A 24,934-nucleotide genomic window follows, 5' to 3' on the forward strand; every position below is an offset into this window, starting at 1 on the left:
CCACCGCTTTGCTTTTATCCCACCTCCTTAATCCGTCACCAATGAATTTCATGTAGCCCACCTATGTCCCTCCTTTGATGGCAATGTATAAATACAGATGTAACCCGCCATTCTTCAGAGCATTATCTCAATTCATTGAGGTTCTGCTTCCCGGCATATGTCGACAGTTTGGCTCAAATAAACTCACTAAAATTCTTTACAGGTTTCAATGGTTTTTTTTTCCGTTAACAGTGATTTACAGTACTGGATCTCAAGGATGCCTTTTTCTGTATACCCCTGCCTCCTAACTCACAGTCCCTATTTGCCTTTAAAAGAGCCCAATAATTAAAGCAGTCAGCTAATATGGACAGTGCTGCCCCAGGATTTTTGGGAATAGCCCTCATTTATTTGGGCAGGCCTTTAAATAGCTCAAAAAGCTCTTTTTACAGGCACCGGCTTTAAGTCTCCCAACAGGTTAACAGCATTGACTCCTAGATCCATCTGTCTCAAGTAAGCCTTGAATGCCAACACAGGAGAAGGAGAAGCTGCATTACCATCAACTGAATCACCAGATTCCTATCTGTGTGAGCCTCTAGAGGACCTGAAACTTCTCTTTTGAAGGGATCCTGAAGAGTTAATGAGTGCCAGATAAGTAACATACTCTGGTATTTTAGATAAACTGTTTTCATTTTTTAAATAATTCTTATTCTGTCTTTTCTTAAGTGTCACCTGAACCTTAGGCTGGTACATGGAGGAGATCTTCTCTGCTCTTTCTGGGATTCAGAAACCCCATGAGATGCTCCTACTTATAGCTCCTTTTTGTATCCATAATGTAGCAAAATTTTCAGCCATATTGGCTCCCCAAATCCCTAACTACTAAGTATGTTATAAGCAGCCTAATTCAGCGTCAAATAATCTCAATTAGATATATATCTCCTGAATCCTTTTCAGAATAGAATGTGCTAAATCTTAGTCTATAGGACAACTTATGCCACCAGTACCACCAGCCAAACCAGAACCACTTCTCAAGCCTCTACAGATTTTTATTCACAGAGAAGCCCTCGCATGAGCAGGGCAAAGTCTGTGCCATGAATAACATTTCTTGCTGCAAGCAGCTTAGCTAAAATGAAGGCCTCATAGCCTCTTTGCCCCAGAAGTCTGGGCACCAATTAAAGATATAATGCCATCCCTATTAGCTAGCTCCCCTTCTCAAACCTTTGTTTATACTGTTTTATTATTGCTCATCTTTAACCATTGCCTGTTTAACCTTTGGTATGTTCCATATCCTCCCATTTAGAAGCCCTAAAGCTACAACTGATGCTCTGCATGGAACAGCAAATGGGGGCAGCTACATCCATCTTCCTTGGACTCTTGGACCACCCACTTCGGATGGGACCCTGACTGCTGCCCCAAACTATGACCCCTTTGCCAGCAGGAAGCAGCCAGAAAGTCAGGGTGTCCCCTGTCCCCAACATTAGTTGGGGATTCCTAATCAGAGGGGAGACGGAAACAGGAATTTTAGAGGAATATAGGCAGACTTAGGAAATACTTAGAATTGGGGTCCATGGAAAAAACACAGGCTATAGACTTGGAGAAGGTACAATTCCATAACACAAGGAAGCCAGGTGCAGTTACATTTCAATAAGACACTAGGGAAACTGGGAGAAGGTACATTTCCAAAACACAAGGGAGAGGCAACAGTTACATTTACATAAGACAAGGGAACTGGGAGTAGCCAAGAGGTCTATATTTACAAAATAAAGGAGGAGAAAGAAAGCCCAGAGGGAATGGGAGAACAATGCAGGAGGAGGGCCTCCCAGGTCTCACGTGATGTTTGACATTTGAGCTCAGGACTTACTATAGTAACCAATTCAAAAGGGAATATTGACCAATCAGAGGGGATATCAGGGCACAGGAACTGCAGCCTTTATAAACAAAGGGAACAGGAATTCGGTGGGACTCTTTCCCCTTTCCCAAGTGGGAGTCTGTACTTGTTCTTCAATAAATCTCCACCTCTGCTATAACACCTTATGTCCATGGATTCATTCTTTGACTCCAGGGGACGAAGAGCCCAGAAACCAGTCTGCCCAGGGGAATACCACGTGTTCCAGTCCAAAAATTCCATATCAGTCTGATGCTGCCTTTGATCAACATCAATAAAAATGCCACCACTATTGTAGCTCACTCCCTTTTTATCTTAATCTCTGTTTGGTAAATAACAATGCAAAACAAACTACCACCAACAAAAAATAACCTGTCCACAAACCAAACATCTTAGAGCATAATCTTGGTTCCTGGATTCCTTAGCTCCTTTAAAAAAAAAAAGAAAACGAGTATCTGATTGTCATGCCCTTTTCCTTATCATAGAATGTATCATCTCACCAAGATGGAAGAAGACCTAAAAACTTGCTAGAAAGAAATGCTGAACAAGTCCCCTCAATATTTGAGTTCCCAGCCAGCTGGTGGGATACCCACAGCTTTAACTGTAAACAGGCTTACAGCAACTTTTCTGCAGTTTTCATTTATTAGAGCACTAGAGGCCCAGTGAACAAAATTCATACATGGGAGGGGGGCGTCCCTTAGCCTGGCCTGCACCCTCTCAGAATCTGGGACTGCTGTCTCCTAACTGCTGGCATGCCTGCCTGCCTGATCACCCCTAACCACTATGCCTGCCTGCCTCATCACCCCTAACCATTCATCTGCCTGCCTAATCGCCCATAACACTCACCTGCCTGCCTTACAACACTCGCCTGCCTGCCTGATTGCCCCTAACTGCTTGCCTGCCTGCCTCATTGCCCTTAACCACTCTGCCTGCCTACCTGATCAACCCTAACCACTCTGCCTGCCTGCCTCATCACCCCTAACCACTCGCCTGCCTGCCTCATCACCCCTAACTGCTCGCCTGCCTGCCTGATCGCCCATAACCGCTCGCCTGCCTGACTGATCGCCCCTAACTGCTTGCCTGCCTGCCTCATCATCCCTAACCACCTCTGCCTTGGCCCCCACCGCTGTGGCTTCGTCCTGAAGGACGTTCAGAATGACATCTGGAAGGTTGTTTGTCCAGTATAATTAGTATATTACGCTTTTATTATTATAGATGTGCCCACAACTTCACAATCCCTTTTCCTAACTATTCTACAACTCTCATCTCCCTCTCCTTCAACAGTCTAACAGTCCAAAGGTGGACATCCTATTCCTTCCATCATTAGACTCACCCTATTCTCCAGCCTCCTGGAGACTATTCCTCAGGTCTTGCGCAATTCTAAACAACGGGGATAACTTATAGGAAGAAGAAAAATAAAGAAAAAAATGAAAAAATGAACTAAAGGATATGCTTGACAACAAAATATCAGCCTCTTCCCCAAAAAATAAGATTTGTTACTTGCCAAATCTGGTTTTTGTGAATAACAGTAACACTATAATTAATTGTGGTTTAATTGACAGAAGTTCTAAATAAGAAGTCAGGCTTACAAAAATGTTTACAGACACGTAAACAACAGCAGTGAAATGAAATTTAAGTAAATTTAAAATTAAAAAACAGCATTCTTAAAAGAGATGAAGGCTTTCACTCAAATGAATTGACATTCAAATAAAGCAGCCATATCAATGAACAAATGCCACAGAGCAACTTCATAATGCTCAAGGGCTCGGTACTTTATAACAGAAGCCTTATTGAAAAAGTTAGTGTAGCATTGAAGAAAAGTGAGCTAGCTTTTCAGCGGCTGCAGTAAAACCTTGAGAACTGCTAGCAGGGTCGCCTAAGACCATCGGAAAACACAGATATTTACATTATGATTCATAACAGTAGCAACATTACAGTTATGAAGTAGCAACAAAAGTAATTTTATGGTTGGGGGTCACCACAACATGAGGAACTGTATTAAAGGGTCGCGGCATTAGAAAGGTTGAGAACCACTGCTTTAGATCATGAAATTAATTAATTTTTTTCTTGCTCTCTTCTTGACCAAAAATGAAAGTTAAAAGATAAATAAACTTTTAAAAACAACAACAACAAAGGTTTATGGTTTATACTATCCTTGTTAGTCCCTGACAACTAATTATATTTAGACATTTTCTCCTCAAAAACACTTCCAAGGTGAAAATACTGAACATAGATCATTACTCTTCAAATATTCAAGAGGCAACAATTTATTCAGTAACTGTAAATAGTCATATTAATTCAGGTAACTATGATTTCTTTTAAAAAAGAACTTAAGGAAAGATGCCTAATGTTTCCCTAAATCCCTTAACTTTTCTGAATTAGTTTAGTGAAGATAATGTGTGATTACAAAAACAAACTTCAGTCATTTATTATAAATTTTAACCTCCCAATGCTATGATTTCACTTATAGTTTCTGGGAACATAAGTAGGCACCTTGGTAGATATTTGTAAAACAATGACATAATAAGGTAGATTCCTTGTTTGTATCATATAAAAATATTGCCACACATGTCTTTTATGTAGTGAAAGGAAAAAAGTGAAACATGTAAGTGTGAATGTTTAACCATAATTCATTAAGGTGAAGAGAAGAAAAACTAAAGTCAAGAGGATTAGCCTTGGTATAATATAATTATTTGAATAATTAGGAGAGGATTTTCTACTATTTTCTTTTCTAAACAACTCTACAAAAATAATGCAATTTAACAAAAACTTGTTGAACAAGTAAAAGAGCATATGAATATGGAATATGAAGTGGCCTAGAGTTGAGATGGAATGACTAAAAGCTCTTTAATCAAAATAGATGTTTTGGGTTCTCATTAAGAAATCAAAAGAATTCAATGTACACCATGAGTTTTAAGTCAGATTTTAACTAGGTAAGTGTCCAATCTAGGAAAGTGTCCAAAAGTTGTGCATAGACTTTTTGAAAGACCAGGAAGGTAATGCCAAGACAATTAATAATAGTTAATTACCCAGAAACAAAAAATAAACTTATATACATTTTAACTTTAATAAAAAAAACACAGGCTGAATTTCTGACTCTATAGCATAGTGGGTAATATTGTTTCTCTTGGAAAAACTGTACTAATAAGCAATACTCTACCACAGATTTTTTTTTCTTTCTTTTTTTTAAATAAATCTTTATTGTTCAGATTATTACAATTGTTCCTCTTTTTTCCCCCCATAGCTCCCCTCCACCAGGTTCCTACCCCACCCTCTGCCCTTACCTTCCACCCACTGTCCTCATCCACAGGTGTACGCTTTTTGTTCAGTCTCTTCCTGCACCCCCCACTCTCCTTTTCCCCCGAGAATTGTCAGTCCACTCCCTTTCTATGCCCCTGATTCTATTATATTCACCAGTTAGTACTATTCATCAGATTTTTTATTCCCTTGGTTTTTAGATTCACTTGTTGATAGTTACCTGTTTGTTGTTCATAATTTTTATCTTTACCTTTTTCTTCCTCTTCTTAAAGAATACCCTTCAGCATTTCATATAATACTGGTTTGGTGGTGATGAACTCCTTTAGCTTTTTCTTATCTGTGAAGCTCTTTATCTGACCTTCAATTCTGAATGATAGCATTGCTGGGTAGAGTAATCTTGGTTGTAGGTTCTTGCTATTCATCACTTTGAATATTTCTTGCCACTCCCGTCTGGCCTGCATAGTTTCTGTTGAGAAATCAGCTGACAGTCGTTTGGGTGCTCCCTTGTAGGTAATTAACTGTTTTTCTATTGCTGCTTTTAATATTCTCTCTTTGTCTTTTGCTCTTGGCATTTTAATTATGATGTGTCTTGGTGTGGTCCTCTTTGGATTCCTTTTGTTTGGGGTTCTGTGTGCTTCCTAGACTTGTAAGTCTATTTCTTTCACCAGGTGGGGGAAGTTTTCTGTCACTATTTCTGCAAATAGGTTTTCAATATCTTGCTCTCTCTCTTCTTCTGGGACCCCCATAATTCTTATGTTGGTACGCTTGAAGTTGTCCCAGAGGCTTCTTACACTATCTTCAACTTTTTGTATTCTTTTTGCTCTTTGCTTTTTCAGAGGAGTGTTTTTTGCTTCTTGGTATTCCAAATCTTTGACTTGATTCTTGCGATCCTCTAGTCTGCTTTTAGGTCTCTGTAAAGTATTTTTTATTTCAGTCAGTGTATGCTTTATTTCTTGTTGATCCCTTTTCATGTCCTCGTTTAATTTATCGGCCTTTTCTAGGAAATTCTTGAAAAACCTTATAACTGTGGTTTTGAACTCTATGTCCAGTCTTTTGCTTTCCTCCATTTCCTTTAATTGTGGCCTGCTTCTTTGTCTCCACATTTTAGCTGCTTCCCTGAGTTGATGGAGTTGCTTTGTGTGTTAGGTGTCTTAGCAGAGCCCAGTAGCTCAGCCTCCCCAGTTACCTGTGGTGGACCCTCTTGGTGCACCCCTTTGGGGGCTGTAGGTGCAGTCTTGTTGTAGTTAAGCCTTGCTTGTTGTTGGTATTACTGGGGGGAGTTGATCTCCAAGCTAATTGGCTGTGAGTATCAGCAGTGTCTCTGCTAGGAGGGCTTCTGTGCTCAGCTTGGATGGGGCAGAGTCTCAGGGTGGTGCAGACAAGCTTTGGGTTCCATCAGCCCCGCCCTAATGTCCCACGGTGAAGGCTGCGTGCACCTCTGAGAAGGCTGCTCTCAAGTTTTGCCTGTTGCCAGACAGGCCAGCTTCTCCCCGACTGGAGCTGGATATCAGTGCAGTCGGGAGGTTTTGTTTTTCTTCCGAATGAGAAAGCTAGCCACTGGGAGGGCTTCTGTGCTCGGCTTGGATGGGGCGGGGTCTCAGGTTGGTGCAGACAAGCTTTAATTTCCCATCAGCCCCACCCTAAGAGGGCCTTGTTTTTCGTATTCCGCTACAATGGCTGCGCCCCTCTGAGAGAAGGCTGCTCTTGAGTTTTGCCTCCTGCCAGACAGGCCGGGCTCTCCCCGACTGGCGCTGGATATCAGTGTAATAGGGAGGCTTTGTTTTCCTCCTGAATGAGAAAGCCAGCTGCGCACTTGGTGCCCGCCCACTCCGCGCGCCGCGAGCAAGCCAGTCGTGTATTCAGCTGCCTGCCCTCTCCGCGCTCACAGATCTCCGCACCTCCACAGCTCCCGAAGCTCAGCGTCCCTTTCTCTTTTATTCTAGTTGTAGAGCATCCGCTCAGCCAGCTTTCCGGTGGTTCTGGACGATGTCTGCTCTGTTTTCCAGTTGTAGTTTGAAAATTGTTGTGGTAGGCAACAATTAGGTTTTTACCCTATGCCACCATCTTGGTTTCTCCCACAGATTTTTTTAGAAAAGTTATTTCTAGTAAGTATTCTACCCATGTATTTCTATAAATTTGTAAGATTATAATGGCAATTAATAAGAAAGAAACAGCATTCTTAAAAGAGATGAAGGCTTTCACTCAAATGATGTGCTTTTATTTTGATAACTAGAGGCCCGATGCACGAAGATTTGTGCAAGAATGGGCCTTCATTCCCATGGCTGCCAGCTCTGGCCGGAGCCGCCTTTCTGCCTTCTCAAACTGCCCAGAGGCCCAGAGCGGCTGGGGCGGTGTGGAACGCCCCTGGCCGCTCGGCACCTGTGTATGCAAATTAACCTGCCATCTTTTTTTGGTTAATTTGCATACTCACTCCTGATTGGCTGGTGGGTGTCACAAAGGTACGGTCAATTTGCATTTTTCTCTTTTATTAGTGTAGATAATGAGAAGGACATTAGAAAACCATAAGTTTAATTAGATATCAGAACAGTAAAGGTAGCTTTTACATCCTGTAGATGTTTTGGGCTTGAGATATGTTGATGAATATTCCAATGATCAAATATAATATTGTATATACTTAAAACAGTTAAAAATAACAGGTTACTTAGATTTCTTTTAAAATTATTAACAATTTGAAATAGTCATTTATTTAATAAACATTTGATAAAAACTCTAGGATTTTGCTTTCTAATTTACATGCTTCAAATTCTGTGGAGTAATTATTAGGCTACATTTTACAAATAAAAAATATTGAAGCTTGGGAAGATTAGGAAATATGTCAAAGCTATACAGATCTGAAGTTTTGGCGATGAAATATGAATTCAAGTCTGTCTTACTGTGAAGCTCCAAATAATGCAGCCATATAATTAGTTAATTCTTATAACTTGATTTTAATAACTTAAATTTCACACTAAATTTAGTTGACTTTTCTTATGTTCAAAGTTTACCAAATAATACACTGAATTCAAAATTTTCTGAATAATATTATTCATTCTTTCCACATTTCATGGTAAAGCAGAAAGTTAGAAGTAGAGACAGAAGCAAGATGTATTCTTATTTAATTTTACCCAACCGTAATAATTTCTGAAGTGTTAGTAAATATGCCCAAATAATAATTATTCAGGCACATTCATTCAGTTCCTTATTTATAGATTACCTCTTATGTGCCAGGCTTCATGCATCAAGAACTTCAACTCCTGAGAAATATAGTTTTGGTGGTAAATTAAAAAAATATACAATATGGCAGGGATATAAAAATAAGTAAGCAAGTGTTATAGAAGCAGAGAGAAAGAAGAAACTAAACCAAAAGTGGTAATATTTAAAATCAGTTTTATTAACCTTAAGTTAAAGAAATCGAGTGGATAACTGGAAATTCTGATCTGACCAGATGGGATTTAAACAAAAGTCAGTCAGTGGTTTTATTTGTTTTGTGTTTTGTTTTGTTTTGTGCTGTTTTTTTTCTGGAATAACAATTAAGGTACTCTGGTACTCAACTAAATTCACAGGCTACCATAAAAATGCTTGGACCTGCTATATGGCACAGTTCCCCATTAATAACAAATGGTACCTCAGATGGTTTGGGTGCATTTGTTTATAAGCAGTGGCTGGAATAGTGGACCCTTCTTAACAAAACTTTCTAGCCCCAGCACCTGAAACCAAAATTACAATGAATTGAGTTAATATACTACATTTTCAGAGTTATTTAGGTTTTATTGAAGTATTATAAATTTAAGAAGGTACCACTTTTTGGAAGTATTTAGCAGGGAGTGAGATAATTATCATCGTATCTAGAGGCCCGATGCATGAAATTCATGCAAGGGGCTCGGCCCTCACAGCCGTGGTGGCTTACCTAGCCCCTTGCAGCCCTGGCTTCGTCCAGAATGTTGTTTGGCTGTCCAGTCTAATTAGCATATTACACTTTTATTATAGATAATAACTAACATTTGGATGCACTATGTTTTAATCCTCTCAACCTCCTTACGAGGCATATCCTGTGTATTAGTAGCAATGTAAATGTTAAAAAATAATCAGATAGCTACTTTAAAATATCTGGAGTCAGACTGTTTCAAAGAATGAAACAAACAATAGTAGTGTAGCCGAAACCGGTTTGGCTCAGTGGATAGAGCGTCGGCCTGCGGACTCAAGGGTCCCAGGTTCGATTCCGGTCAAGGGCATGTACCTTGGTTGCGGGCACATCCCCAGTGGGGGGCTGTGCAAGAGGCAGCTGTTCGATGTTTCTCTCTCATCGATGTTTCTAACTCTCTATCCCTCTCTCTTCCTCTCAGTAAAAAATCAATAAAATATATTTAAAAGAAAATAGTAGTGTTAATAATGGTAAAGGGATTTATAACAGACTAGAGGACCAGTGCACAAAATTCATGCACAAGTAGGGTCCCTGGCCAGCTATCAGGGCCAATTGGGCCTTCCTTCTCCTGGCTGCCAGCTGCTGCCCGGGTTCCTTCATTCTGCACCGCCCCCAGTGGTCAGCGCACATTATAGCGAGTGTTCAAACTCCTGGTCAGTCAAACTCCCGAGGGGACAATTGCATATTAGCCTTTTATTATATAGGATAGCAAGAAGAAATACAAGTTGGTTTTTTTTTTTTTTTTTTGGTTGCAGGAAGATGGATGAAACTTTATTTCAAAATGAAAAGCATTTTAATGGCATGGTTTCCAGTGGGTCAGAATAGATAGACATCGAAGACATTCAAGAATACAAAGGGACAAATGAGACATTTTATTCCTCTAGGTCCTGTGTTGTACATGAAAATTAGAAGAGCAGAGAACAGCCACGATGTCTGGGTCAGGAGTATATGTAAGGTTGTGAAATAACCATCATGTTATAGATCAAACATGGGTTGGCCAAAATTTAAGTTTCACATAAAATAATCTGGGAGATGGTAAATAAGTAGTAGTTGGGATTAACCAGAGGAAAAAAAAAAGCCTTATTTTTTATATAGATTAAAATGATCTATAAGTGATAAAGAATTACATAAAAAGCAATTGATTCATCAATATTATTTTAATCTAAACCAAATATCAACAGACATAATGCTCTTAAAGGGTCTGATTACAAGGTCCTCATCACCTAAGTACCCTTGAACTATTAATACTTGGAGCAAATACTCATACAATCCCAACCATGAAGCCATCAAATTTACTGAAAGGTGAAAATGTAATTATCCACTTAATTATCATATACTTAATGACTGCTCTTGAAGAAGTTAATAAGGTACTTTGCCAGTTGTCTTTCTCATATGTTTGTTAAGTTACTGATTAATAATGTATCTTTTTTTAAAGATTTTTATTGATTTCAGAGAGGAAGAGAGAGGGAGAGAGATAGAAACATCAATGATGAGAGAGAATCATTGATCAGCTGCGCCCCCGCACATCCAACACTGGGGATCGAGCCCACAACCCAGGCATGTGCCCTGACCAGGAATCCAACTGTGACCTCCTGGTTCATAGGTCGACGCTCAATCACTGAGCCACGCAGGCCGGGCAGTAATGTATCTTAAAGTGCTCTAAAAAACACTCAGCTTACTCAGTTGGATAAATCTAGTTTACAAGCTTTTAAAATGCCTATGTGATAGTTTTATATTGGGCATATGGTATTGCGTAGACAGCAAAAGTCTTTCTTCATCCATAAGCGAGCCATACTTAATTTTAAAGATTTATGTTAAGAATCAAAACACATAAAAATCCCCTTTATATAATAGCCCATTCTCTAGCTTTGAACAGGATCTTCATCATAGAGTGTTTGACTGCAATTTACTATTTACCGAATTATGATAAAGAACCTGACTTAAAAGAAAACAGGTTCTGTCTTAACACTGTCCACAAGATATATTACAATTTGAGACAGAAGGGTGTATTAGTAACAATGTAAATGTTAAAAATTAATCTGAGAGCTACTTTAGATGAATCATATGAATCAAATTTTCAGGGCTTACACCAGCTTGAAAGGCTGTTAAAATACATGAAAGTATTCTTCTTGGGACTCGGTAGTTTATTTATTATTTTTTCCATTTTTTTATTTTTTTATTAAGGTATTATATGTGTACATATCTTACCATTGCCCCCTCCCACCCCACTCCCATACATGCCCTCACCCCCCAGAGTTTTGTTTTTTTTAATATTTTTATTGATTTTTTACAGAGAGGAAGAGAGTGGGATAGAGAGCCAGAAACATCGATGAGAGAAACATCGATCAGCTGCCTCCTGCACACCCCCTACAGGCGATGTGCCTGCAACCAAGGTACATGCCCTTGACCGGAATCGAACCTGGGACCCCTCAGTCCGCAGGCTGACGCTCTATCCACTAAGCCAAACCGATTTCGGCCTCACCCCCCCCGAGTTTTGCGTCCATTGGTTATGCTTATATGCATGCATACAAGTCCTTTGATTGATCTCTTATCTCCCCCACCTCTCCCTAACCTTCCCGCTGTAATTTGACATTATGTTTTATGCTTTACTGTTTCTGTATCTATCTTTTTGTTCAACAGTTTATATTGTTCTTTATTATCCACAAATGAGTGAGATCATGTGGTATTTTTCTTTCATTGACTGGCTTATTTCACTTAGCATAATGTTCTCCAATTCCATCCAAGTTGCTGCAAATGGTAAGAATTCCTTCTTTTTTATGGCAGCGTAGTATTCCATTGTGTAGATGTCCCACAGTTTTCTAATCCACTCATCTGCTGACGGGCACATGGGCTGTTTCCAAATCTTAGCTATTGTAAATTGTGCTGATATGAACATAGGGGTGCATATATTCTTTCTTATTGGTGTTTCCAGTTTCTTAGGATATATTCCTAGGAGTGGGATTACTGGGTCAAATGGGAGTTCCATTTTTAGTTTTTTGAGGAAACTCCATACTGTTCTCCACAGTGGCTGCACCAGTTTGCATTCCCACCAGCAGTGCACGAGTGTTCCTTTTTCTCCACATCCTCACCAACACTTGTCGTTTGTTGATTTGTTGATGATAGCCATTCTGACAGGTGTGAGATGATACCGCATTGTCGTTTTGATTTGCATTTCTCGGATAATTAGTGACTTTGAGCATGTTTTCATGTGTCTCTTGGCCTTCTTTCTTCTTTTGAAAAGATTCTATTTAGGTCAGTTGCCCATTTTTTTATTAGATCATTTATCTTCCTTTTATTAAGTTGTATAAGCTGCCTGTAGATGTTGGAGATTAAACCTTTATCAGTGATGCCATTTGCAAATATGTTCTCCCATGCAGTGGGCTTTCTTGTTGTTTTGTTGATAGTTTCTTTTGCTTTAAAAAAGCTTTTTATTTTGATGTAGTCCCATTTGTTTATTTTCTCTTTAGCTTCCATTGCCCTAGGAGCAGTATCAATGAAGAAGTTCTTTCAGCATATGTCTGAGATTTTGCTGCCTGTGGATTCCTCTAGTATTTTTATGGTTTCCTGTCTTATGTTTAAGTCCTGTATCCATTTTGAGTTTATTTTTGTGTATGGTGTAAGTTGGTGATCTAGTTTCACTTTTTTGCATGTATCTGTCCAATTTTCCCAACACCATTTATTGAAGAGACTGTCTTGACTCCATTGTATGTTCATGCCTCCTTTGTCAAATATTAATTGAGCACAGTGGTTTGGGTCGATATCTGGATTCTTTATTCTATTCCATTGATCTATATGTCTGTTCTTGTGCCAGTACCAGGCTGTTTTGAGAACAGTGGCTTTGTAATACAGCTTGAAATCTGGTATTGAGATCCCTCCTACTTTATTCTTCTTTCTCAGGATTGCTGTGGCTATTCGGGGTCTTTTTAAATTCCAGATGAATTTTTGGAGAGTTCTTTCTAGGTCTGTGAAATATGCCATTGGTATTTTAATGGGGAGTGCATTGAATCTATAGATTGCTTTCGGTAGTATGGACATTTTAATGATGTTAATTCTACCAATCCATGAACATGGTATGTTTTTCCATCTGTTTACGTCTTCCTCTATCTCTTTTTTCAGTGTCCTGTAGTTTTCCGTGGATAAGTCTTTTACCTCCTTAGTTAAGTTTATTCCTAGGTATCTTAATTTTTTTGGTGTGATGGTAAATGGGATTGCTTTTTTAGTCTCTCTTTCTGTAAGTTCACTATGAGTGTATAGAAAGGCCATAGATTCCTTGGCGTTAATTTTGTATCCTGCTACATTGCCGAATTCATTTATTAAGTCTATTAGTTTTTTGATGGAGTCTTTCGGGTTTTTTATGTAAAATATCATGTCATCTGCAAATAAGGACAGCTTTACTTCTTTTCCAATTTGGATGCCTTTTATTTCTTCTTCTTGTCTAATTGCAATGGCTAATCCTTCCAGTACTATGTCAAACAGGAGTGGTGAGAGTGGGCATCCCTGTCTTGTTCCTGTTCTTAGGGGAAATGGTTTTAGTTTTTGTCCATTGAGTATGATGTTTGCTGTGGGTTTATCATATATAGCTTTTATATGAAGGCCAACAGGTACATGAAAAAGTGTTCAACATCACTAATCATTAGTGAAATGCAAATTAAAACCATACCTGTTAAAGTGGCTATCATACAAAAGACAAAAGATAATAAATACTGACTAGGGCAGTGATGGCGAACCTATGACACGCGTGTCAGCACTGACATGCGTAGCCATTTCTGATGACACGTAGCCGCTGAGGTGGCCGCATGCCGAGGATGAAACATTTGCTGCTCCTGAGGATGAAACATTTGCGAAATAATGTTTTTTCCTCAAAGTGACACACTACCTGAGTTATGCTCAGTTTTTTGGCGAAGTTTGACACACCAAGCTCAAAAGGTTGCCCATCACTGGACTATGGTGTGGAGAAAATGGAACCTATATCATGTTTATTGATTTGGGGAGATTGTACCATCCTTGCATCCCTGGAATAAATCCCACTTGGTCATGGTGTATGATCTTTCTAATGTATTGCTGGATTCAATTTGCTAGAATTTTGTTGAGGATTTTGGTGTCTATGTTCAAGAGGGATATTGGCCTGTAATTCTCTTTCTTTGTATTGTCTTTATCTGGTTTTGGGATTAGGGTAATGCTGGCTTCGCAGAAAGAGTTGGAAGTGCTCCTTTCTCTTGAATTTTTTGGAATAGTCTGAAGAAGATAGGTTTCATTTCTTCTTTGAATGTTTTATAAAGCTCCCCTGTGAAGCCGTCTGGTCCAGGGGTTTTGTTTGTTGGAAGATTTTTTTATTACTTCTTCAATTTCCTCCATAGTTGTCAGCCTATTCAGACTTTTTTATTCCTCCTGGCTGAGTTTTGGAAGGTTGTATTTTTGTAGGAATATGTCCCATTTCTTCTACGTTGACCAGGTTGTTAGAGTTGCTCATAGCATTTTTTTACAATTCTTCATATTTCTGTGAGGTCTGTTGTTACTTCACCTCTTTCATTTCTGATTTTGTTTATTTGGGTCCTCTCTCTTTGCTTCTTGGTGAGCCTGGCTAGAGGTTCATCAATCTTGTTTATCCTTTCAAAGAACCAGCTCTTGGTTTCATTGATCTTTTGTCTTTTCTTTCGGGCGGGGGGGGGGGGGGTGTCTCTATGTCATTTATTTCTGCTCTGATATTTATAATTTCCTTCCTTTTACTCACGGTGGGCTTTTTTTGTTGCTCTCTTTGTAATTCTTTAAATTGCAGAGTTAGGTGGTTTATTATCAGTTTTTCTTGTTTTTTGAGGTAGGCCTGTAATGCTATGAACTTCCCTCTCAGGACTGCTTTCCTTGTGTCCCAAAGATTTTGGATTGTTGTGTTTTCATTGTCATTTGTTTCCAGGATTTGTTTTATTTCTTCTTTGATCTTTTTGGTAACCCACTAATTATTTAATTGTATGCTATTCAGACTCCAAGTGTTTGAATTTTTGTGATAGTTTTTACTGTAATTTATTTCTAGTTTTATGCCATTGTGATCTGAGAAGATACTTGATATGATTTCAATCCTCTTGAATTTGGAGAGACTTTGCCTGTGTCCCAATATGTGGTCTATCTTTGAAAATGTCCCATGTGCGCTTGAGAAGAACATATATTCCATAGTTTTGGGGTGGAATGTTCTAAAGATGTCGATTTAGTCCATCTGATTTAGTGAGTCATTTAGGATTGAAGTTTCTTTGCTAATTTTTTGTCTAGAGGATTTATCCAGTGATGTTAATGGGGTATTAAAGTCTCCCACTATGATTGTGTTGCTGTCTATTTCACCCCTGATATCTTCCAGAAGTTTTTTTATGTATTTGGGTGTTCCTGCATTGGTTGCACAAATGTTTACTAGAGTTATATCCTCTTCTTGTATGGATCCCTTTAGAATTATGAAGTGACCTTTCTTATCTCTTGTTATGCCCTTCACTTTTAGGCCTATTTTGTCAGATATAAGTATTGCTACCCCAGCTTTTTTTTTCATTTTCATTTGCCTGAAAGATATTTTTCCATCCCTTCACTTCCAGTCTGTGTGAGTCCCTTATTCTAAGGTGGGTCTACTGTAGACAGCATATATATGGGTCATGTTTTCTTATCCATTCACTCACTCAATGTCTTTTGATTGGAGCATTTAATCCATTTACGTTTAATGTTATTATTGATAGGTACTTGTTTGTAGCCATTTCTGTATTTTATGGCTGTGTTCCTTCCTCCCTTTCTATTTCTTCGTTTTACAGCATTCCTTTAGCATTTCTTGCATTTCGGGCTTGGTAGTGATAAACTCCCTTATCTTTTTTTTTTTTTTTTTTCTGGGAAGCTCCCGATTTCTCCTTCAATTTTGATTGATATTCTTGCTGGATAGAGTATTCTTGGATTCATTCCTTTGCTTTGCATCACTTTGTATACCTCCTTCCATTCCCTTCTAGCTTGATATGTTTCTGTTGAGAAATCATTTGATAATCTGATGGGGGATTCTTTGTAGGTAACTCCCTGTCTCTCTCTTGCAACCTTTAAGATTCTCTCTTGTCGTTTTCATTTGCCATTGTAATTATGGCTTGTCTTGGTGTGTGTCTTTTGGTATTCATCTTGCTTGGGACTCTTTGTACTTGTGTAACCTTTTTTCTTCCCCATATCAGGGAAGTTTTCTGTCATTATTTATTCAAATAGATTTTCTAACCCTTGCTGCTCTTCTATTCCTTCTGGCAGCCCTATTGTACGTATGTTACTTTGTTTTGCATTGTCCCAAAGCTCCCTTATGCTCTCCCCTGCTTTTTAATTTTTTTCTCCAGTTGCTGTTCAGATTGGGCTTTTTTTCTGTACCTTATCTTCTAACTCACTAATTCAGTCCTCTGCTTCTTCTAGTCTACAGTTGAAACCTTCCATGGTGTTTCTGATTGTAGCTATATCACTGTTGATTTCTCCCTGGTTTTTGCATAGGTTGTTGATTTTCTTGTCCATCTGGTGTATGAACTGTATGACCATTACTCTGAATTCTTTTTCTGTCATGTTGCATGCTTCCTTTTCACTTATTTTCTTGGCGATTCCTCATTTTCTTTCCTCTGGGGATTATTTTGTTGTCGCCCCATAACTGTCACCAGAAGGTTTAAATGTCTAGTTGTGGGCGCCTGGGCCTTGTGCAGTGGGAGCTTCTCACCCCCCGAGTGTCACTGAAGAGTTCCGACACCAAGATGTGTGGCTGCTGTGGGTTGGTGGAAGCCACACTCACCCAGGATCAGAGTCACAGGTGCTAAGTGTGGCCTCGTTTGTGCACCTAGAATCAGGGACCCCACCTGCGCTGCGCTGAAACAGAGACCCCACTTGTGTGTGCCAAAATCAGAGTCCCCTAGCGCATGTCAGGTGTCAGAGACCCCCTGTGCCCGTGCCGAGAATCGAGTATCATAGTCTTTCTTGCTTGGTGTGGCCTCGTGCCAAGAATCAGGGTCCCTGTGTGCGCAGGCACCAAGAATTGGAGTCACTGGCTCTTAGTATGAATGCACTGGAAATTAGGGATCCTAGGCGCACGGGATGAGAAACAGAGTCAAGTCACTGGTGCTCAGTGCTGCCTCTCGTGCAGAGAATCAGGGTCCCCGGTCTGCTTGGGGGACTGGGTTGCACAGTCGCACTGTGTTGCAGGAGGTCCGCTCGTGCCCCGCAGAAAACAGCGTTCCATGTGCACTTGCCCGGAATCAAGGTCAGGCGGCTCTGCTGTCCTGTGTGGGCATGGGGTCTGGTCCCGCAGGTGTGCACTGCGGGAAACAAACTCCCCATGTCCGTATACCCAGGCTCAAATTCAGTGCAGCCTCCCTGTGTGGGCCCAGGGTCTGGTGGCGGGGGAAACAAACTCCGTGAGTTCACACTCTCACGTTCAAATTCAGCACAGCCTCCCTGTGTGGGCCCAGGGTCTGGTGGCTGGAAACAGACTCCGTGAGTTCACACTCGCACGTTCAAATTCAGCACAGCCTCCCTGTGTGGGCCCAGGGTCTGGTGGCGGGGGAAACAAACTCCGTGAGTTCACACTCTCACGTTCAAATTCAGCACAGCCTCCCTGTGTGAGTGTGGGGTCTGGTCGCTGGAAACAGACTCCCCAATATTGCGCTCCCCAGCTCAAATTTAGTGCAGCCTGCCTGTGTGGGCGTGGGGTCTGGCTGTGGGAAACAAATTTCCCATGTCTGCACACCCAGGCTCAAATTCAGGTAGAGCCACTGCTGCTATGCGTGGGCAGGAGGCTTATTTGAGCAGAGCGGGTCTGGCAGTTTCTATGCCACTGCATCAGGGCTGGCGGGGAGGGGGAATGGCTCTGTGACTCACAGAAATCTGCGGCCAGGGTGCCTGGGATCATCGTGTCCATGCTTCTGCAGATGTGGTTGCAGGTCTTTTACCCCAGTGGCTGTAGGGTCCCGGTTTGCTTCTGAGACCAGACTGGGTAGTGGCGAGATTAGGATCCTAGTCGCAAGCAGTTCTGTTCTTCAAGATGGCGTGGTCTCTATGCCCGTGCTGGCCGCCCCCAGAGTGTTTGCGGTGGCAGTGGGGTTTTGCCGTCTAAGACTGCCCGGTTTGGCAGCCCCTTGGAAGACCTGCAGGATCTAACTGTCCCTATTTCACTCACACACACACCACACATGTCCACGCACTCCTCTACTACTCCCTCACTCTCTTACACACTCTCCCTCTCTACCTTCTTGTTGTTGATCATCATCTTGGGTCTTCCAGAATTATTCTTGACAGTGTCCTGTCCACAATTAACCAAACCCTAAACTCTGCCAGGCAGAGACTTAATAAAAATACTTAATGGAATCAAATAAAGTGAAGATATACAAATGAAGAACATTAACAAGCTAAATAAGCTACTTCACTACTAGTTTTCTAGAAAAGTTCATTGTACAGAAGAAGAAGAAAGTTATGCCCCTAATTCATAATTTATAAATAACCAATTTTGGTTTTAATTGTACTATAATCATAAATGCTCTAATTGTAGATACAATCCTTCCTAAAAGCAAGTAAATAAAAAAACATGTAAGAAAAAAATTTAGAAAAATATATCACTTCTCCACAGTAAGTGTTTATATCATTACTTGTATATAAGAAAAATTAAGAATGATATGAATTTACTAAGTTGGAAGGCTTGGTTCTTTTTAAAAAATATATTTTTATTGATTTCAGGATGGAAGGGAGAGAGAGAGATAGAAACATCAATGAAGAGAGAGTCATGAACCCACTGCCTCTTGCATGCCCCCTTCTGGGGATCAAGCCCAAAACCTGGGCATGTACTCTAACCAGGAAGCTGACCATGAGATCCTGGTTCATGAGTGGACGCTCAAACACTGAGCCACACCAGCTGGGCAAAGGTTTGATTCTTTGAGATTAAAATACTTGCTTAAACAAATTTTGTATTATATTACACATAATTCTAAATTAGAAATAACTTCTATTGGAGCTACTTTTAAAAGTTTAGATTTTTTTTCTAAACCATTGTAGAGACATTATTAAAGATATGAAAAATTATGGTAATTTTTAATACTTTCAATCATAATCTCTAAATCATTCCAAAATTTAGTCATTTTTACTTCTATCATAATTAATCTACGAGTTATTCACTTGTAATTTGTTATAACTCACCTATGAGAAACTGCTCCCCAAGCACCGTGCTTGTTTGTGAGAATGTTAAGGATCTTCTGTTTCAGTTGATTTGCTGTAACGTGATCGCGATGTTTTGCAGCACTAATGAGATGGTCACACATCTTTTCTTCCTCTCTCCTATCAGCAGCATACTGGGCACACTGCGACTATGTAAAGAAATGCAAACAATGTATAACTTCAACTGTGCATTAGTAAGGAATGGTATCTAATTTTAAGTTAAATGCTAATAAACTCAGATAATATAATCTTTTGAAACTTTATTCTAAAGAACACATATAGTGCCCTTTCAAACTTTTAAAAATGTGTTCTTTGTATGTGTTTATACATATGTGTATGTAAAATAATTTGGATAATGTTAGCTATCTGTATTCATGCCCATTGGTATTAATAACATAGCTAATCATTCTCATTGTGTATCAAAAGGTTCAAGATGATCATTTCTTTAATCAAGTTTGATTTTTTAATAAGTTTTGTATAGGGTGGATTGACTACAAATTTTAACATTACTAAGTATGTAATGTAATGAGTCATATAATGAGAAAGGAAAAATATATACATCTAAATAATGCATATAACTAGTTCACATTAATCATTACTATGGAAAAAGCTGTGTCATGGAAGGTATTTGAACAAAACTCTTCCTCTATCTATTGCCATAAACTACTACCACAAGTCATTATAACAAATTAAGAAGAATTCATTCATATTCCAATTCATCTTTTTGTACAGGGAATCACCAATTAGTACAATGATCTGCCTCATAATGAGGTTAATATTTCATTAGTTCATAGGAGACTACAATTAAAATTTCATTTTTCTTCCTTACCAACTGCAGTGGTTAACTAAGAAAAACTTAACCATGAAACACCCATCTAACATTAAATATACTTTTTGTCTTAATTAGAGGCTTATATGGAAGACAGAAATTCCTCAAAAAGTCCCAGTAAAATGCCATGATTTTTATAAAATCTTTTGTAATTTAAAAATGGTAACTGGTGAACACACACACACACACACACACACACACACACACACACACATCAATGCATTTACTAATATAGCTTTAACTAAAAAACACAACACACACACATCAATGCATTTACTAATATAGCTTAAACTAAAAAACACAACACACACACACATCAATGCATTTACTAATATAGCTTAAACTAAAAAACACACACAAATTAAACATTTGTGTTAATAAGCAATGTATAGTCATTAAGTAACAATGGTAAGACTCTCAAAATTAACTTTAAGTCAGTATTTTATGTATACACTAGAGGCCTGGTGCACAAAATTCGTGCACTCAGTGGGGTGGGTCCCTAAGCCCAGCCTGCACCCCCTCGCAGTCGGGGAACCCTCAGGGGATGTCTGACTGACGGCTTAGGTCCGCTCCCCACACCCAATTTCAGCAGGCCTAAGCCTTCAGTTGGACATCCTTAGCACTGCCGCGGAAATGGGAGAGGCTCCCGCCACCACCACTGCACTCACCAGCCATGAGCCTGGCTCAGGGCTTCTGGCTTAGTGGCGCTCCCCCTGTGGGAGTGCACTTACCACCAGGGGGAAGCTCCTTCATTGAGCATCTGCCCCCCGGTGGCCTGTGCATGTCATAGCGACTGGTCGTTCTGCCATTCAATCAATTTGCATACTAGCCTTTTATTATATAGGATAATCTAAAAATCACTGAGTCTTCATGTCCTCCTTCATAGCTTCTTAGCACTTTTTGCCATGCAGCCTCAAAAAGTACTCTCATCCCCAAAGGGGTGAAAATTGGTGTTGGGTGAATGTGAAAAAAAAAACAACTTACTATTTTAATAAATAAAGCACAGATGTATATACATTACAGAAATAGATATGCAGCATATTGAAGGTAATAAAATATCATTTGGGAAATAATTAGGATAAAAATTGTCTAAAAAGATTTCTTAGGGGGCAATAGTGAAAAAAAGGTTGAAAAGCACTGCACTTAGCTTAATAGGATTTTAAGTAGCTATGTGTTAAAGCTAGTAACTAATATCTGGCTTCATAAAGTTCTATTTTAAATGTTTTCACATGACAAATATTAATTTGCTTATATCCCTGTATCTTGCTTTTCTTAGTAGAAATACAGGATGGGACAAAAGTAGGGTTACAGTTGTTTATATGGAAAATAATACAATAATCCTATATTATAAAACCCTAATACGCAAAACGATGGAACGGCAGAAGGACTGGCGGAACGACCAGTCGCTATGATGCGCATTGACCACTGTGGGGGCAGATGCTCAACACTGGGGGCAGCTCCTGCATTGAGCCTCTGCCCCCCGAGAGGGAGGTGACTGGTGGTGGCGATCAGGGGTGGTGGTTGGGGGGCAGGGCCAGCCAGCAGGTGGTGCCAGGCCAATAGCCAAGGCGGGTGCCAGCAGGGGCCCCCTGATTGCCCCACCCACCGGTCACCCCAAAGGTGGCCCTGATCGCCGGCCAGGCCTAGGGAGGCTACCCTATATACTGGGGACAGTCTTTTAGGTTTAAAAATTAAAACCTGGCAAGGCTACTCTAACACTGAAAAAATAGGAAGATGCAGCAATTACATGCATGGACTCTGGCTTGCACATTTTGTGGTCGGCCCTGATTCTGACACTTATAGCTGTGTGACAAAAGCCAATTACTTAACTTCTCTCTGCTTCAGTTTTTCCACCCATAAGATGGGAAGATGGGGAAAATGGAACTACTGCCTCAGAAGGATCATGTTATGTACTACTTTTTATAATTAGGTTAAAAAAATGTAGCTGCCCATACAACAGCAAGATGCCTTTCACCTGTATAAAAAGTATGGTCACTGGTGCATGCAGCATCCTGGATTGCCAGAGGGATGTCTGACTGCCGGTTTAGGCCCGACATCCCCCAAGGGGTCCCAGATTGTGAGAAAGCACAGGCCAGGCTGAGGAACCCCCCTCCCCCATGCACAAATGTCATGTACTGGCCTCTAGTCCTATATAATAAAAGCCTAATATGCTAAGTGTCCAGTCATCTGTTCAACCAATAAAAGTGTAATATGCTAATGATATGCTAATGCCACTCAACTGCTCGCTATGACATGCACTGACCACCAGAGGGCAGACAAGCAACTGGTCAACCAGTCACTATGACGTGCACTGACCACCAGGGGGCAGATAGTCGACCGGTTGACCAGTCGCTATGATGTGCACTGACTACCAGGGGGCAAACTGACCGGTAGGTTAGCTTGCTGATGGGGTCCGGCTGATCGGGACTGAGCGAGACGGGCTGGACACACCCTAGAGCCATCCCACAGTCCCTCCCTGGCTGGCCAACCTCCCATGTCCCTCCCTAGCCTTGATCGTGCACCAGTGGGGTCCCTTGGCCTAGCCCTCTTGCAATCCGGGACCCCTCGGGGGATGTCAGAGAGCTGGTTTCGGCCTGATCCCACAGGCCAGGCTGAGGGACCCCACTGGTGCAAGAATTCCTGCACCGGGCCTCTAGTTAATAAATAACACAAGAATAAACTCTGTTTTATGCACTCACAACTGTAAATCTACTTTGCCCCTACCCTGTACCAGTATAAGTGAGTCAAAACTGATCCTGCATGGAATTCAGTTAACATTCTAAATCTTATTTACTAACGGAAGTAAAAGATTAATTTAATATTCTTCTTTTGTTTAGAGTTCTGACATATTTTATACCTAAAGATATTCTTCAATAATAGAATATAACTATACTGTTACCCAGAATTACAGCATGATATTCTGGTAAATATCCAAATGGTAGTTACTGTTTAGGTAATACAAACCTTCACTTTGATAAGCAATTGTTAATGTACTTTAATCAAAGTTTAAAATATTTGGTATTTGTTTTTGAAATAAGTTTTATGCAACTCCATATGACAAGTGTATGCTCTCTCATCTGACAAATGACACAGAGGTTATTGGTATTAGCAGTAAAGTGCCAACAACTATTTCTCTGTCTCATGCTTTTCAGCTGGACAGGTCAGAGATCACCAGACCTAGTATATCAACTTGCATGACTGTGAGAGCTGGTTTACTGAGATAAAAACCTCATCAAAACTAAAATGTTGGGCTACGACTGACAGCCATATAGCACTTGTTCACATATGGCATCAGAAGAATACATTGGTGAAGTTATTTATTATTTTCAAGGCCACTGACAGCCCAACATAAGGCAAACACCAGATCCCCTAAATATTTCTGAAGTCATTTTTGCTTTGTTAATTGCATTAACTGAAGTAAATGTTATATTTAAAACACTAAAATAAAAATATTTGTTGAATTGAGGCAATGTAAATATTGGTGAATAATTATTGACATGTTATAAATATAAAAATAATATTTTAAATTAAAAATTATTTCTATGGAATATATATTACTTCAACATCCTTTAGTGTTTACATAGAAAATAGAAATGATAGCCCTGGCCGGTTTGGCTCAGTGGATAGAGTGTCGGCCTGCGGACCGAAGGGTCCCAGATTTGATTTCAGTCAAGGGCACATGCCTGGGTTGCAGGCTCGGTCCAACATGCAGGAGGCAGCCAATCAATGGTTCCCTCTCATCATTGATGTTTCTATCACTCTCTTCCTCTCCCTTCCTCTCTGAAATCAATAAAAGTATATTAAAAAAAGAAAATAGAAATGATAGTTAATTTATCCTCACTCAAAGTACTTATGAGGATTTTTAAACTATTATATTTTCATACATACATATAGATCTACATATATATCACACAACAGCAATGCTTCAATTGTCAATAAAGTATCAATTATTAAAATAAAATACGAACTAAAATGCTCTGTGAACACTCTAAAGATGGACACACAATAATAAATTATTGAATGTTTGGTAAAACTCAGTTTCTTTATATAACCTCTTATATACCCATAGCTAATGGTCAGTAAACTTTGCTTGCTTAAAAACTACGAAAGTAATTGCATTAAAAATTTTTATTTGCCTTTAAGGATAAGTTAGAATAACTTCAGTCTGCTAAGTGGTTAGTGACAGGGCTGGAGCGATCTCTTCATGTTGTAAATGAGGTGAAATAAAGTAGTTCTCTGAGTTTGACATTTACTAAAGAACTCAAAAGCCTTCAGTGAAATTTTTCTCTTCAAAACACACTTCTTAATGTAAGGTTACCATCGGCAATAGCTGACTGATAACAGAAAAGCAGAATTTAGTCTGCTCCAAAAACCTTACCTCAAACTCTGCATGTTTATGTACATCCTCAGCTCTCTGTCTGTTCAAAATAAACTCCGCTTCATTTGCAACACGAACTATGTGGTCCTTCATAGCATGGCATAGTAATCTAAAAAGAAAAGTACTTTGAAGTTATTATTCTTAATAGTTTGGTTAATCCAACTTTTTGAATAATCAATCTTCATTATTATAAGCATTAATTATGCATACATTTCAGATAAAGCTACATTATAAAATTGATATAGTTGAAATTATAATTCAATGACATTTGAAATATAGAAATATGTCATAAAACTGTTATAGCAATGCTTCTGTTAAATAGTGTATTTGTGAACAAATTATCCAGTGAATTTAGTAAAGTTACTTTATGCAATAAAATAAAGAGTAAAAGGCATCCAAATATGAAAGGAGGAAGTAAAACTGTCATTATTCGCCGATGACATGATATTTTACATAGAAAACCCTAAAGACTCCACCAAAAAATTACTAGATTTAATAATAATAAAT

The 24,934-nt window shown here is 39.5% G+C and overlaps 1 protein-coding gene across 2 annotated transcripts in view; it reads right to left on the reverse strand.

Moving 5' to 3' along the window:
• The window catches only part of NBEA (neurobeachin), an 896,160-nt gene that overhangs the window by 378,467 nt on the left and 492,759 nt on the right, over positions 1–24,934 (reverse strand). For both annotated transcript variants that reach the window (XM_028135810.2, XM_008158996.3), the window contains exons 37-38: positions 24,428–24,536; positions 19,203–19,369 (exon numbers count right to left, since the gene is read on the reverse strand). In XM_028135810.2, the coding sequence (XP_027991611.2) occupies positions 19,203–19,369; positions 24,428–24,536 (276 nt within the window). The remainder of the gene's footprint in view (positions 1–19,202; positions 19,370–24,427; positions 24,537–24,934) is intronic.

The sequence above is a fragment of the Eptesicus fuscus genome, chromosome 8 (assembly GCF_027574615.1).
Source record: "Eptesicus fuscus isolate TK198812 chromosome 8, DD_ASM_mEF_20220401, whole genome shotgun sequence".
NCBI lineage: Eukaryota > Metazoa > Chordata > Mammalia > Chiroptera > Vespertilionidae > Eptesicus > Eptesicus fuscus.